The sequence below is a fragment of the Branchiostoma lanceolatum genome, chromosome 13, assembly GCF_035083965.1.
Source record: "Branchiostoma lanceolatum isolate klBraLanc5 chromosome 13, klBraLanc5.hap2, whole genome shotgun sequence".
NCBI lineage: Eukaryota > Metazoa > Chordata > Leptocardii > Amphioxiformes > Branchiostomatidae > Branchiostoma > Branchiostoma lanceolatum.
In genome coordinates, this window is record NC_089734.1 from 11,279,000 (window position 1) to 11,294,094 (window position 15,095).

Sequence of the window (15,095 nt, forward strand, 5' to 3'; positions counted from 1 at the left end):
TTATAGACAGGCGGTTACTGAAGTACTTTCACCCAGATTATATGATCAGTTTGTCACAGACGTCACTTTCTAATCCGTAGTCTTAAATCATAACACACACGACTTACCTATTATCGTCTGCGTTTAGACCCAGGGGCAAACTTTCAAACTTGATGACGTCCCGCTCAGACCGCTCCATACGGCCACTTGGACCCACCACACACCTCTGTAGTATCAGCATGAAACATACGTTCATGGAGACCAAAATAAAACCGAGGGTGAAGGTCCTATGGATCCTAACCTTCGCCATTACGGTGGCCGTGTGTCAGGTAGACGTACCTATCAATCGTCTGTGACACTAGTGCTATAACAAAGACCCGTGTACCGGTTGGACTGCTTTGATTCCTTGACGTCATATTGGTATCAGTAGCTTCGTGTCTAGCTATTTTTAGTACGCAAAGATTATAGTATTTTATTAGATTTTAGTATTCAATTATCTTTATGTGTGTATATATTGTGAAAGAGGTTCTTATGATTCAATATGAATACATCGTCCTAGTATTTTCCCAACCAATTTGAACACGGGGTCCGAATCTCACACTGTAGTGAACAACAATTTGCCCTATGGGGGTGTTCACGTGTTCACCTCGCGTTTTACCCTTTATATAATATGGGGTGAATAACTGTGAATGACGATCTCGTTGGTTCAAATTGTCACGATTCCAAACTGTCTGTGTCGCGACACTGTCTGTGTCATATAAATAACAGTAGACGATATTGCGGCGGCCCAGATGCGTCATCAAAATTCTTCTTGATGAATCACGCATGTCACATTTTAAGGGATCTCTGTCCCACTACACACAGCATTGCATAACGACCTTGTTCAGTAAATACCTATTATCCAAAACCAACGGCATTATTCATGTAAAAATGTCCATGTCCATGTTATTCAGCAAGTCATACCTGATAGTAAATGCAATGTCAAGAAAACTGGATAGATATGACAGTAACGTAACAGTAGTAACAGTAGTCACAGTAACTGACTATCCCATTGACTATCCCAATGACCTGTATGACCTCACGGAGGCCTTGAGTGAGGACGCGAGTCGGGACAAAACGGATTGCCGAGGGGCAGTGCGAACGCATTTGTCGAAACGGATAGAAAAATTCTGAACCGATTTTGATCCGAGTGGATGATCGAACCAGATCATTTTTTGGGAGTGTGAATGGGGTCTATGGCTTCTCTTTCAAAGTATCCAATCCTTGCGCTACACAAACAAACAAAAGCAACAGAAAGCCAACTTGCTACACAACACAAGAACGCCACAACATAGATGAATTAGTTTCAGTTCAATTTATCTGTGTGTGTGTGTGTGTTTACTTATGACGTCATGAGAAAATGGCGCATGTCCCTTAGATGTCATTTAGTGTAAATGTCTAAGCCCTGTCTTTCAAATTGCTCAGTGACCTTTGACACATTTTGAAACGATCAACCGGTATCATTATAATTTGCCACACTGAGCTCCTTTAAATGGATTACGATTCTCTCTAACCCATAAACATGTTAATCTGCCTTGAAGTGGCCAATGTATGAGATTGAAATTTTCTTCAGGCCCTCATGCGACTAGACGGCGATCGCGCTGCGACTTCGCTGCGACCAAAACTAGATCTGTGTAACCTAATTGGAATATCATGCAAAATTTAAAAGTATGACTGAAAAGACAACAAAACACACAAAGTGAAAAAAAAAATTGTTTTTCATCTATGAAATTCGGTGAGTGCTCTCTGTCAAATCGCTTGGTCGTAGCACGGTCGCAGCGAGGTCGCCACCCTAGTGGAATGGGGGTGTAAGTCATGTAACGGTAGGTCACGTATAACCATCTCCCTTCTCTGACGAAAGAGATCGAAAGGATATTGAGAGTAGAAACGCTCATTCGCATAGATAAGACATATAGTTGAGGCACTACCTTGGATGAAGATTTTAATGTGATAGTATTGTAATATATAGCGTCCATTTTTGTGTGCTACACAAGCAAATAAAAACAACAGAAAACTAACTAGCTACACTCAACATAAGAACGCCACAACATAGATGAATTAGTTTTAGTTCAATTTATCTGTGTTGTCAGGTTTATTTATGACGTCATGAGAAGTTTGCGCATGTCCCTGAGAGACTGCTGTATACTGGCTGACATCTCCTCAGCACTGGTCTCCTTACAGCTCTTCCAGGCACTAATGGTATAGAAAATCCTGAAACGTGTGGAAAAATGAAAATATAAGAATATAATGTATTAAAAAACTAGAAAGGTAACATTTGCAAGAAAGTACATTAATGTTTACCGTCACATGGTCTAGCTATTTATTCACACTCATGTATATGGCGACTAGCCCCTCCAGCTCTGTCCTGCCACTTGCTACATTTTGAAATCGAACACCACAGCGTGTCTGCTACTTTACCAGTAGCCATGGGGACACCCGCCTGGTCTAGGTCATTGAACTTGAGACAGAAGGTGGTGTTATCGTAATCTCCATACAGATTTACGGGTGGCACGATAGTCAGCACACACACACAAAATCAAGTAAAATGGTCGTCTACAAAACTACATGGATTTTTTTCTCACTTTCATGCCACTGAAAAACAGGTCTAATAGACATGACGTGCAAATTCCTGTATAGAGAAACAAATAAAAGGAAATGCCACCGGTAAAACTGTTGGGAGATTAGTGAAACCTGAGATTGGCAAGATGGAAAACATGGCTTGGGTACAGTCCAAAGTTGCATAGACATGCAAATGAATAGACAGAATAAAGGCCCCCTCTCATTGGGCTGCGGTACTGTGGCGGTAACGAGCGGTAGCTTGGAAATGGCTACCGCCACAGTGCCGTGCACAGACCTCGGCGTACCGTCCTAGTGACGTCCCAGTGCCATACCAGTGCCGGTCCACACCGCCGGCGTGCCGGTTGAAATGGCGATTTTTTTTCAAAATTTGAAAAAAAACGCAAGTGGCAAAGTGCCGCGTGCTCGCCGGGAGCTTACCGGGAGCTGACCGCGCGCGCTATTGTGTAAAAGTGATATGTCAGTTTCAAGGTTATACGTATATTCTATAACATGTTACCTTTGTTGCACCAAGTGTCATAAGTGAAAATCCTTTTATCACTTGAAATCAATTTTTGATGCATTTTTGAAAATAATTTTGCATTGTATTTTTATCCATTGACAGCACTGCGATTTCTGATTAATTGAAAGCACTACCATCAAACTGCAATCGGTCCATTTCCCTAGCTATTGATCTTTTTAAGAGTTTGGTTAAACCAAATTTACTGCATTGTAGTGAGTTTGAGGATTGTAGCTGTAGATCCTCTGATATTTTCATTGGGATATTGCTTAATCCCACTGAAAATTAGATCTCTGCATTGTACATTTATTCCAGTACGGAAGTTTATAGACTAGTCGCTCAGGAAAGGAATCAGACTACTCGTCTACATGCACTCGCCCTGCTCTTGTGCCATTCAAGAAATACAGTGATAAACTGAACTTGATATACCAGTCAGGCACTGTATCGCAAATTTTACTCAATGTTTCGCCGTAAGGGGTGAATTAGAAGAATTCCTATTGATCGTTGATAGTCAAACATAGTTGATTAGATACTCTCGCTAAGATTAAGTAATCTACCTACTAACAGGATTATTAAGAAAAAACATACGACACTTCATCATTCGAAGAAGAAAATGACTGGGCTACTCACGCTCAGGACATATTATGTAGACATGTTTGGATTAGCCCCGCACTTAACGTTGATACCAACCGTTTTGGATGTACATTTAAAGAAAGTGTGAAACTCACGTTTCTCCCTGGCTGGAGGGAACCACTTAGAAACTTTAGTAAACTCCAAACATTTTATAAAATCAAAAATTACTTTGGTAGGGAAGACTATATCACATCAAATCATAATAAACCAATAAGCATAACTACACTGAGAATCAGCGCACGTTGTCTAGAAGTTGAAAAGGATCGACACCACAACACACCAGGCACTCACAGATTGTGTCCCACATGTAATGAAAATATTGAAGATAAATTTCAATTTGTAATGGCCATGGCCTGTCCCACTTATGGCAAAGAGACAGATGCGCTATTACAAAGTATTACTACTAAAACAAACTTCAGCCTATCTGGTACACAGAACTAGAACGATATGTCCCATGTATTGTTGTCATGTCCAACTCCTATACCACCTACATAAGTCAATTTCATTATACATGTACTTCATCCTAAAAGCGAGGGAAAAAATAATCCATACATGGCTTTATTGTAATTCATTCATTGTTATCGATAATGTTTTGTACTTATAATTGTAGGATAGGTTAGCCTTGCAATATTGTTGATTTAGTGCCATATATTGTACCATATACGATTGTCGAACAATAAAGTTCATTCAATAACTTGCTCATCTGGGCTTCAAACGCAAATGCGCCGCACGTCAGTGAGAGTGCAAATGAAAATTGGTGGAAGAAACGCGATGGTGCCGTAAAAATCTGCCGTGGCAGTGCCGCCGCAGTGCCGGAGCCCAGTGAGAGGGGGCCTTAAGCGAAAAATTCGCAATACCATATAAAATTATGAATTCACAAAACTCTTCAATTTCTTGTTTTCTTTAGGATTATCTAAAAAATCATGAATCCTATAGTCCGTTTTGTAAATGACCAACCTTTCTGAGGTGAGGTTGTAGAAGATGCCATAGCCGTGGTGCACCATGGGAGCAGCGGCGCCTGGGCATGGCGTGTACCCAAGAAGACTGGTGGACAGGGTGAAGTTCCCCCCTCCCCCACTTCAGTCGTCAAGAGTAGTTTGGAAAACAAAGAATATCAGTTTATACAGTAGAAACCGGGTAATTTAACCCAGAACGGACATTTGATAGTCTGATGTCTTTTCTCAGGAAGTTGTCGGCTCATTCTGGCCGCTTCTGGTGATTTGTTTGGCATATTTTTGGTTCAATAGAGAAATATTTCTTGACACAACAAAGGTACAGCGACTTTCTTAAGGTCTACTACATCTATACATACATACAGTCAAGTGGATACAAATGAATTAACCTGTACATAAATGTATGTGAATAGATATGAGTAAATCAACATGTTGAGTCCAACGTATCATTTACACAATTTGTTCTAAGGTCTAAACATTCTTTGATATATTGACCTATTTGTATACAGTGTTGCAACTTGGCTGTTTTTTTGCCGATTAGCCGTATTTTGTGATCATAGGCTTTGCGTATACGAGGTTCGGTAACAATGGAGTTAATGGGAAACGGTTTGGGATTTCACAATCCTTTGCAGTTGGCAGGTTTTTGCGACAAGGCGTATTGCAATTAACTGGTTTCTACTGTACACAGAAATACATGAATTGGCTACATGGCAAAGGTTTAAGTCATCTAATTGTTATAAGTTTGATTTCTAAATAAACGTACATTTAATGCTCTCTGAAAGTTTGACCTTCTTAATATGTCTTAATACCAGTGAATGGCCAGAAGACGTCTGGAATTCGAGACTATCGAAAACTTGTGCTTACCTTTTAGTGTAGGCAGCATCTTTGAAGATTGAAGGGAGAGGAATTCCTGCGCCTTGGGCAAGAACTTGCAGACCAAAGAGATGACGATCACAGCCTGAAGAAAGTAGTAAGATGTTTAATAGAAACACATACAATTTACTACAGCTCTGTCCAACGTCAAAAAATAATGTCAACAAATTCGAAAGAGACACATTCTTTTACTATGTTCAGATGATAGGTGCTTTAGACAGCGATTTTCATAGTCCAATGATAGATACATCAGAAAAAATTAAAGAAATAATTACCCAGCAAGTTTTTGGCCTCCTCCATCAGTTTTACATGCTTCTTCACCACTGCCATCATCAGTTCCTTCTTCTCTTCAACCTAACAAGGCAAGGGAAGAAACAAAAGATGAATTGTATGTAGACGGCCATATCTATCTGCAAGAAAATTAAATTGTACGTATAGAATAGGGTGGTGACATATATTTTGTACTGAAGTACATTTATTTCAGACCATTGCTTTAAACACCGAGCACCGGTTAGTTACACGTAGATGTACAAAGGTCTTTAGGTGTAATATAACCAGCTGCTTCCGCGCCGCGTGCCCACGAAGCTGGTGTGTTACGCCGAAAGGCTTTTGTACACCGGCTATGTAGATACAGATACGCCATTCAATACGCAAATCATGTTAGTAATGAGTAACAGTATACCGGGACTGTGTTGTCCACCATGGCCTTACACCAGTTAACCACCTCCGTGGTACAGGACCGGACGGTCTCGGTCCGACCGTGGTAGTACTGCCGCAGGGTCGCCGACTCGTACGTCGGTGCTGGTCTGTCGTCACGGTTGTTGAAGGAAAAGAATGGGAAAGCTCAACCGTTACGTTCACTGTCATTATCATGTAGCCAAATAACGTTGACCAATGAAAAAGCTCCATTTTGCCATAACCACCAGTGATTGGTGCTCTAATTAAATCCAACATGGTACACCCTGCGGCTGCTGGGCAATTTTTTGGCCCGAGCGGGACCCCGAATCATTTTAACGCGAATCTTAAAATCAATGCAAGACCCAAACTCCGGGACGTACGCCACCGGTACCCGGTAGTCCGCCAGGACACAGTGTGGCTTCAGGGCCAGGTCGGGACTACACCGGTACCCCTACGGGCACCGGTGCTATTTGGACCCAAGCATTAGTGTTTGTAGATATTGTACTTACTTTCCATGCATCCTGAAGTACGCCAGCTGCAGTGCAGTTTGCATGTAGGAGTCCGGGTGGAGCTTGAAACTACGGATGACCTTCTTCCCATAGTCTGTGAAGCTGGGGCAGATAAGTTCGATGTCCGAAGCCTAGGTCGAACGAAGGACATAAAATTGGTGAATCTACGTTTGCGAAACGGTATTGTAATCATTATCACCTAAAATGTTCTTCGACTTCGTATCTGCAGTATTATGTAGTAAAACTACAGGGTATTAATTCGTTATCTGGTCGTGTGAATATGAATATCAATTCCTAGCTTGAAAGTATTGATAAAGTTTCCGAACAATATACCTGCTTGATGAATGTCTCCTCTGTATGTGTGATTGCATCACGTATCTCGTCATCTATGGTGAACACGAGTTCTTCTGGCTCCGGTATGGGCCTGTCGAGTACCTGGTCCTGTAAATACAAACAAGTTCAATATTTCAACAACAATTACCTTGAAGAGTTTTATCAGGTTAATACACAGGCCCCTGTCATGCCTCCGATGTCGTGCCCTTGGGAAAATAAAGTTTTTACACCACTATCCCCACTCCATCCAGGTGTAAAAGTGGGTATCTGACTTCGGTTGGGTAGGTAAAAGGCAGTGGAATGGGAGGGTTGGGCTCCGCCTTCCAATACCGTGCCCTAGACACATTGGATAACAATCCACTGTCGCTAAGGCCTCAAAAAGGCTATGGGACTACCTTTACCTTCTTTTTACATGAATGGCTGATACATTTCTTTTTGCACAAAGGCATCTGTCTCTAAACGTTTCGGCGGTCCTTCTGCTACCTTCCTCGTTGCAATACTGGTATATATTTGCTAGGTGGCGCTGCAGTGACAAGAACGCCGTCAAAAACGTGACTAAGCGTGTATCCCCCCTCACCATCATTTATTTATTGTTTCTTAAATCAGATAGTGTTATCCTGTGGCATGTACCAGAAGGACAACTGGAACATTTCATTGGCAGGTAAATCTTTTCGGTTGTGCAACAATTTTACACATTTTACTTCTATATTTCCACATCGTCTTAGGAATTTTTTCCTCAATGGAACAGAACAAAGGGGTCGAAAATAGTATTGATGAAATAATTTATGTTACCTTCCGTATTGGTCCCATCCTCTGTAACTGAGCAAAAATGTAGTATCCCCAATACACAGCCACCATACCATCTGCTGGGGAATGCTGAAAACAAAAATGTTAAGAAACTTAAAGAAAGAAAGAGAGAAAGAAAGAAAGAAACAATTGCAAACAACCAGAAAATGGCATGCCCTTGGATGTTGAGAAATTTGTACTGTGACGTGTCTATCATGCAGGGCAAACAATATCCTAAAACGATATTGGTTAGCCACAATTCTTTAGCGATATTTATCAAGTACAATATATGCTCCAACGCCAGCATATAAAGAAAAAAAAAAACGAACCTCGAAAGTGCTAGCGAAAAGACCACTCTTGTAGGCCACCCCTGTGTTGAAATGGTCAAACCATCTATTCCCGCTGCTTCCTAACAACGTCTGGTAAAGAGCCTGGATAGGATAAAAACACCAGAATGTCCAGAAGAGAATATTCTATTGTGTACAAAACAACAAAGGACTAGACAGGCTTTTAAAAAAAGTCTGGAGAATTTGCCTCGTGTTGACGTAACGGTTAGGGTGTTTGGCCCAGAACCCGGAGGAACTGGGTTCGAATCCTCTGACATGCCACCAATGTTGTGCCCTTGCGGAAAAGGCACTTAAAACGGCTTTTCTCATTCACTCCACCCAGGTGTAAAAATGAGTACCTGAATTCGGTTGGGGATGTAAAAGGCGGTGGAAGGAGAGGGTTGGGCTCCGCCTTCCAACACTGTGCCCTAGACACAATGGATAACAACACACAAAAAGGCTATAGGACAAAATTTTTTACATCTACATGTCGTACGAAAGCAAGTCCTAAGATGTACACGTCACGCTCAAAACGCCGTCATTTACGTTTTTTATTTCGCTTTTGGACAGACAAGGATGACCTGGCCATGTGCAGAGAAAAATATACCCATTTTTACACCTGAGTGGAGTGAGGAAAGTCTGTAAAGTGCCTTTCATAAGCTAGGGCACAACATCGATGGCGTCAGGGGATTCGAACCCGGGACCCCTGGGTTCTGGGCCGAACACCCTAACCTTTACACCACATGACCCCACTGTCGTCACTTACCTCTCCAGCGTCCTTCGGCATAGCATCGTCGAACGCTGCGACTACGATGCTCTTCTCGATGACGGACAGGTTATGAGCATTGACTGCGTCCATTTCCACCATCTTCTCTCTAGTCTGTGTCAGATTTAAGAATGGCAACATTTACTTTTGTATTGTATTAACTATCTGGCCGTCGAATACCAGCGTCAAACACAAATCATAGTATATTTCTCATTGATGAGTAACTGCTCGATCTGTCTCGTGATACTTTAAGCATATTGTAATGCTTAGGTCCCAATTTGAAAAAGGGGCCCAACGGGTAGAATTCACGGGCTGTTGGCGTGACCCCTACGTGGACCCCGAATCATTTAAACTCGAACTTATAATCAACGCGGGACCCGGTAACAAGAAGACGCCATGAGCTAATCGTGCGAGCATCGGGAGGCACCACCGGTACCTGGCACTCCACCAGGACAAATTTGTGGCTTCGCGGCCCGGCCGGGACTACACCCCCGACGGGCACCGGTGCAATTGGGACCTAAGCATTAGCAGTGCGCACATACCTTTGCCCATTCTGTCCTGTCCCCAGCCGTCAGCGCAGAGATGTGAGGTCCCTCCGGGACGTTCTCACATTGTTGTTTCACGCCTTCCAGTTGTCTTGAAGAGGAAAACGAGACAATGGATTTTATCCGACATCCATGATATAACCTAACGTTGTCAAACTATCATTGGCTGAAATGGTATAGATGAATTCATAAGTACCTGAACATACCAGTTGTATCCAGCCTTGGATTTTATGACTTAATGCAATCTCTTAGATTTAAACATTGAAGTTATTCGTCAATAGTTACATTTTAAGTTCCGCGGGGGTAAGAGGTTCGCCCTCTCGGTCGATGACCTCCAGCTTGAACACACGGCCTTTACAAAGCACCGCGATGTGGGTGGGTGATGGGCCTTCAGATTCTGAGCAACAATTAAAAGCGGGGAAAAATTCACACAATGGTGAAATTAACATCAGTGCATGGAGAGTAATCATGTGAACACGCAAGAGTTACGTTAATTCTTAACGTACTTGATTATGCTTGTTCTCAATAGTTAAAACAGTATATTATCTTACTAGACTACGTAATGTCTTCAATATCTATAAATATTCAATTAAAACATGTGATGGTAAGGACAAATCTGTCAAAGTAAGCTCATGGGGGTACCTGTCCTAAAATTGGAGACAATCTTGTCCTTGGTCACACCGGGAACCCTGTTAGTAGAGAATATTTTACGAAACTGGTCCATACAGAACGGCTGTCCCGTTAGCACGGCCTTGTCAACCGGTATTTGTTCTCTGCAATAGAAAACAAAAAACATCTAAATTCTGTCAAAATTCTTCATGGTGTCCAAATCCCTCATTACATGATACGGACATATAAATGAATTGAATTCTATACCGCAAACCTGCATATTCGCCTTCTTTTTGTAAATTTTGATCTTCCTATTCGCTCAAGTATGAAAATCTAGTTTGGAGGAAGACAATGCCAAGGAAAACGTCATTTAGATGTTTCATGTGAATATGTAAATTTGGGTTGTCATGTGTGGCGTCCTGTTGTAACGTATAACGGTTAGGGTGTTTGCGAATCCCCTGACACGCCATGCACCGGTGTTGTGCCCCTGGGAAACCATACTCTACTACCACTTAACACGACTTATCTTATTCCACCAGGTGTAAAAATGGATACCTGACTTTAGTTGGGGAGGTAAAAGGTGGTGGAAAGAGAGGGATGGGTTCCGCGTTCCAATATCGTGCCCTTTAGACACAGTTGATAAATACCAAGTGCCCCTACAGCCTCAAAAAGGCTATGAGACTACCTTTACCTTTTTTGCCATGCGACCCGCTGAATAAAACTTAACACAGCACTTCAACTCAGCCGATGACTAGTACCATTGTCAGAAACTGTTTACATGCACACAACCATACTGTACCAGTGCGGACTGACGTCATGACAGCTCTTGCGCTCATTTCACAAACTATACTTTAACAATTCATCCCCACCATAATGAGGTCGCCTGGCCAGCTTTTTTAAAAAGCTTTCTTGTTTACCTTAAATTTGGGTCGACAAAGCTTAACAGATCTGTTTCATACAGGTACATTGCTCATAGATGTATATATAATTCTCTTGGACATACTTCCTGAGAAGTTTCCACAGATGCAGGGATACCCAAAGGAAGAGCGGGACCTTGTCGGCCGGGTCCACCCCCTGAGCCGACCACATGTCGTCCGTGACGGGTATGAAGCCGGCGATGTTCGAAGTCAGGGGAAGGGAGCCACGAGACTGGAGGTACTTCAGGTCCAGCCACCAGTCTTCAATCTAAGGATGAGTACCGTGACAAGGATTTAGTTAAAATCCTCCCACACCATAAGGTGTATACACATGTAGGGCAGTGCCCATCTCCGTTTCATACCCCTGGGCCACACTGTGGTGCAATCACTGCAGCAGGGGGCTAGTCCACTGGCAGTGGAGTGTGTTATATTTCATATAGTGTTTCAGAAGTATATACCATTTTTATTAAGCCTTTGGGATGACTCAATGCGCCTCTGGTCCAGAGATGTCCTACCCGGGCACGAACTCGGGCCTTCCGGTTCCAAGTAGTTTGAACCAGATGTGGTAAGTGACAGAAGCGCAGACCACTACACCCCAGGGGCACCCCCAGGACACAAGGATAAGGATAAAGGGAAAAAAAGTGTTTGAACACGCCCTACATGGTTTCTATATCATACATTAAAGGATTCATAAGATGGTGTTATTTTTCAATAAATTATGGTTTTAGGAAGCACTCTCTAATTGAATTAAGTGATCTCAGCCTATGGCTAAATACGATGTGTATGACGATAAGAAAAACTCGTCTTGTTTTATGTTCTTCGATATCTTGACGGTAAATTACCCAAACTACACTACCACCTATGACATCAATCAAATTATTCATCGTGCAATTTAATTATGTATTTTAAGCTCCATCTGTCCTTAACTTGTACCTAGCTTGTAGAGCATCAACGAACAATAAATGTATTTCATTCATTCAGTCATTCATTCATTAAACTGCGATCCATACATTTGGTACCCGTTAACGTTTAAAATCAAACTAATGTTTGAATGGTGACCCAGATTCAGTCAGTCAACGTCACATCCGGTTTCTTACGTACCCAGTTCCTTTTAACCTTTGCCCTCTCCAGTAATTGTTGGTGCAGCGATTGGCCGACCCCTTCTTCAAACTCCCTCACCACCGCCTCGGTCTCCTTGTATTCCTCCGCCGTAACGAACGGTTTTACTGATAAAGCAAAGAAAATACTATCGTCATTGTGTTGTTGCTTTTTGCTTTATATTGTATAGCAGTATCTCTCTTACGCATTCTCTTATGACGCTGCATCTTTTGATGATATGATAGTGGTGTATTGAATCTGTGAGCAGGCACTAACTAGTGAGTACACAGTGTACAGTAAACTAGTGAACGAGATAAGGAGGGTTTGTACTCAATGCATTCACCCAGTAGGTCTTTGGGGTCAAAATTCGTAATGGCTTCTGATTACACCCCCCCCCCCCAGATCTTACATCCCAGAAACTATAAATGTGCAAATTAAGTTTTTGAATATGACAATGTGTTCCGTAATACTGTTATGTGCTGAAATGTTGACAGACATTGCAATTCAGCGCAAAAGGCTGCAACAAGGCTGTTTTAGAAAAATAAACAAATAGACCACAAAAACGTTACTGTTTTGCCCGGAAGATCTGCAAGGACATTACTCAATGTAGTTACATGTTTCCAGGTCAACCGCGACCATTTTTTTGTGTATTTAGTTGTTTGCTTTATCCAATACCAGATTAACAACCATACCTGACTCTAGATACTTGTCCAGCGTGTTCTTGAGAGGAGGAACAGGTAAAGGTGGGAGGGAGTCCTGGTACTTCCAGGTTCGCTCTCCGAACACTTGGATCGCTTTCTTCAGCAGCCATACTTGAAGACTTCCCGGTAGCCACTTCAGCTAGGAAGAGACCAGAGAAAGGAATCAAATTTTTAAAAGTAACTAAATCTTTGGAGAAAGGATCCTGGCAGTTTCTAGGCTACCCCGTTTCCCAGACAACCGATTGTCCTTGTGATCAGTGGCCGAGACCTTTACCATTTTTCCTCTCAGCATCTGCTTGGAGATTTGGAAGAATGAGCTATGGACAATTTCTACCCAGTAGTAGTACAATAAAGTAAATTTTAAAGAGAGTTTAGCCTAAATACGATATCACCAGGGCGTTGATGAACTATACGTGGTGCTGGCCTCATAAGTACAGCTTTCTTCTTTGTTTGCAGGCCTCGGGAGGCCAACCTGTCTTTCTTCTATCAGGTAATTGATACCTTCGTGTAAGGTATAGTTGAAATAACTATTTTGACCTTTGATCGGGATTATTGCACTCGTTTGTTGAGTACGCTTATGCTATCATTTCCCACGAGATTTTAGGGCATAGGTGGTATCAAAGTCCTAGGAGATAGCTTAACACGATTCAGCATAAACTTCAGTAGTTTAAGCATGTGTTTTGTCCTGGATGCCATATATCCTGGCAACAGTGATGATCACTTCGAACGTCGCTTAACGGATGGTGGTAACGTTAGCGACTGTTGAAGTAACCACTTTACCTTGGCCCAGAATAAGCACAGGGAATTAAGCTGGTCACTGGGCGCTTAAAGATGACCCCCCTGTGCATCAACAGTAAAGGTTAACGTAGAAGTGTATCTGCATGATCACCAATCTTGCCACACCAAATATGAAGTCATGAAAATAATCAGTTATGTTCTAACGTACGAGGATATCCGATAAGCAGCAATTGATGTCGACCGGACATCGCTCGCATATTCTTCTAACCAATTATCAATCTCCAAGAAGGTCTATCGGTGGCAAGGCAGTATCAAAAGGGCCAACTTGTACCACAAGCCATAGCAAATCTATCTGTGGCAAGGCAGTATCCAAAGCCACCGGAGCTACCTTTTCATACAATACTGCCTTGCCACCGATAGATCTGCTTGGAGATTAACCAATTATCACCCACTTGTAACTGCTTCAGTTCGTCTTCGGTCGCAAACTGCTGCGCCAGGTGTAGTTTCCTGACGGCTTCGGTAACCCCCGTGTAGGAAGCAACATTCCCAATCAGCTGGAGGATGTAGTCCTGGACGGTACCGTGCAATTCGGTCAGCGACATGGTGGGCTCTGTAGCGGAGTGCTGTTAGCTTGGACAAGTGGTTCTTCAGGTCACCAACCTATTCAATGAGACAACTGGTGAAAATGGTTCGCCAGGTCATCCACCAGTACAAAGGTCAGTCAGGACACGTAAGCCAATGGACGTGCGTCAGGCCGGGAATCTCTAGAAGATGTTTACTTGACCCATTGTACCATGCCCAGTTCCTCCTCCCACACCTAACCGCCATTAACGTTAATCCGCCGGGTTATATAAATCCGTCACTTTGAAAAACGTTAGGTTTGAGAGATCTCTAGTGCAGCACCACCCAGGTATGCACAGTTTCGATATACAGAAATACATTATACTGGGGGACGTTGGGTTGGAGATCTGTTAGGACGTATCTTTTCAGGTTGGCGGAATTATGTATCTTCGTGGAATTATGTTGATAGATGTTACGTGTCCAATTGTTTCTAGTGCTCTCGTAACGGCACCTGGTTGGAACGTAAATGTAGTATTGAAATCAAATGATAAAAAGAATAGTGAAGAACACTGTTAAGAGCGTATTGACGTAACTATACAATGGCCTGCATGCCATGTGCTCGTTGATGTAGGCTTGATCCAATACTCAAACATCGAACTTATTTGTTTCACAATCATTGACTAAACAAAACAGAATACATATCAATGACATACAAACTACAGAGACTCAGATAACAAACCAGGTCAACAGAAGAAGAATCGGCAACACTGTATACTATTAGATAAGACAGGTCAAAGGTTTTGGTTAGCTAACGGTAGCCTCCACCAGGCCTTTCTACGGGGGCAATGGATCGTAAAATTCAGCAAAAAAAATGAAGAATTGGCCAGGATAGTCAGTCCACGGTAAAGTTAACATCTCCCCATCGAAGTAACTGCAAATGAAACACTACGGTGGCCAAACTACCCTGGCAAATAT

The 15,095-nt window shown here is 42.4% G+C and overlaps 1 protein-coding gene across 1 annotated transcript; it reads right to left on the reverse strand.

Moving 5' to 3' along the window:
- Positions 1–1,934: 1,934 nt before the first annotated feature.
- On the reverse strand, positions 1,935–14,383 carry LOC136446975 (peroxisomal carnitine O-octanoyltransferase-like). Its single transcript, XM_066445635.1, has 17 exons — positions 14,012–14,383; positions 12,813–12,960; positions 12,124–12,248; positions 11,109–11,290; positions 10,139–10,269; positions 9,782–9,893; positions 9,494–9,587; positions 8,952–9,065; positions 8,189–8,290; positions 7,866–7,949; positions 7,074–7,181; positions 6,741–6,871; positions 6,236–6,359; positions 5,829–5,907; positions 5,545–5,638; positions 4,685–4,804; positions 1,935–2,229 (listed from the first exon to the last, which is right to left on the reverse strand). Exons 1-17 carry the CDS (start codon positions 14,159–14,161, stop codon positions 2,115–2,117), a joined length of 2,013 nt encoding a protein of 670 aa, XP_066301732.1. The 5' UTR covers positions 14,162–14,383; the 3' UTR covers positions 1,935–2,114.
- Between the last annotated feature and the right edge of the window lie 712 nt (positions 14,384–15,095).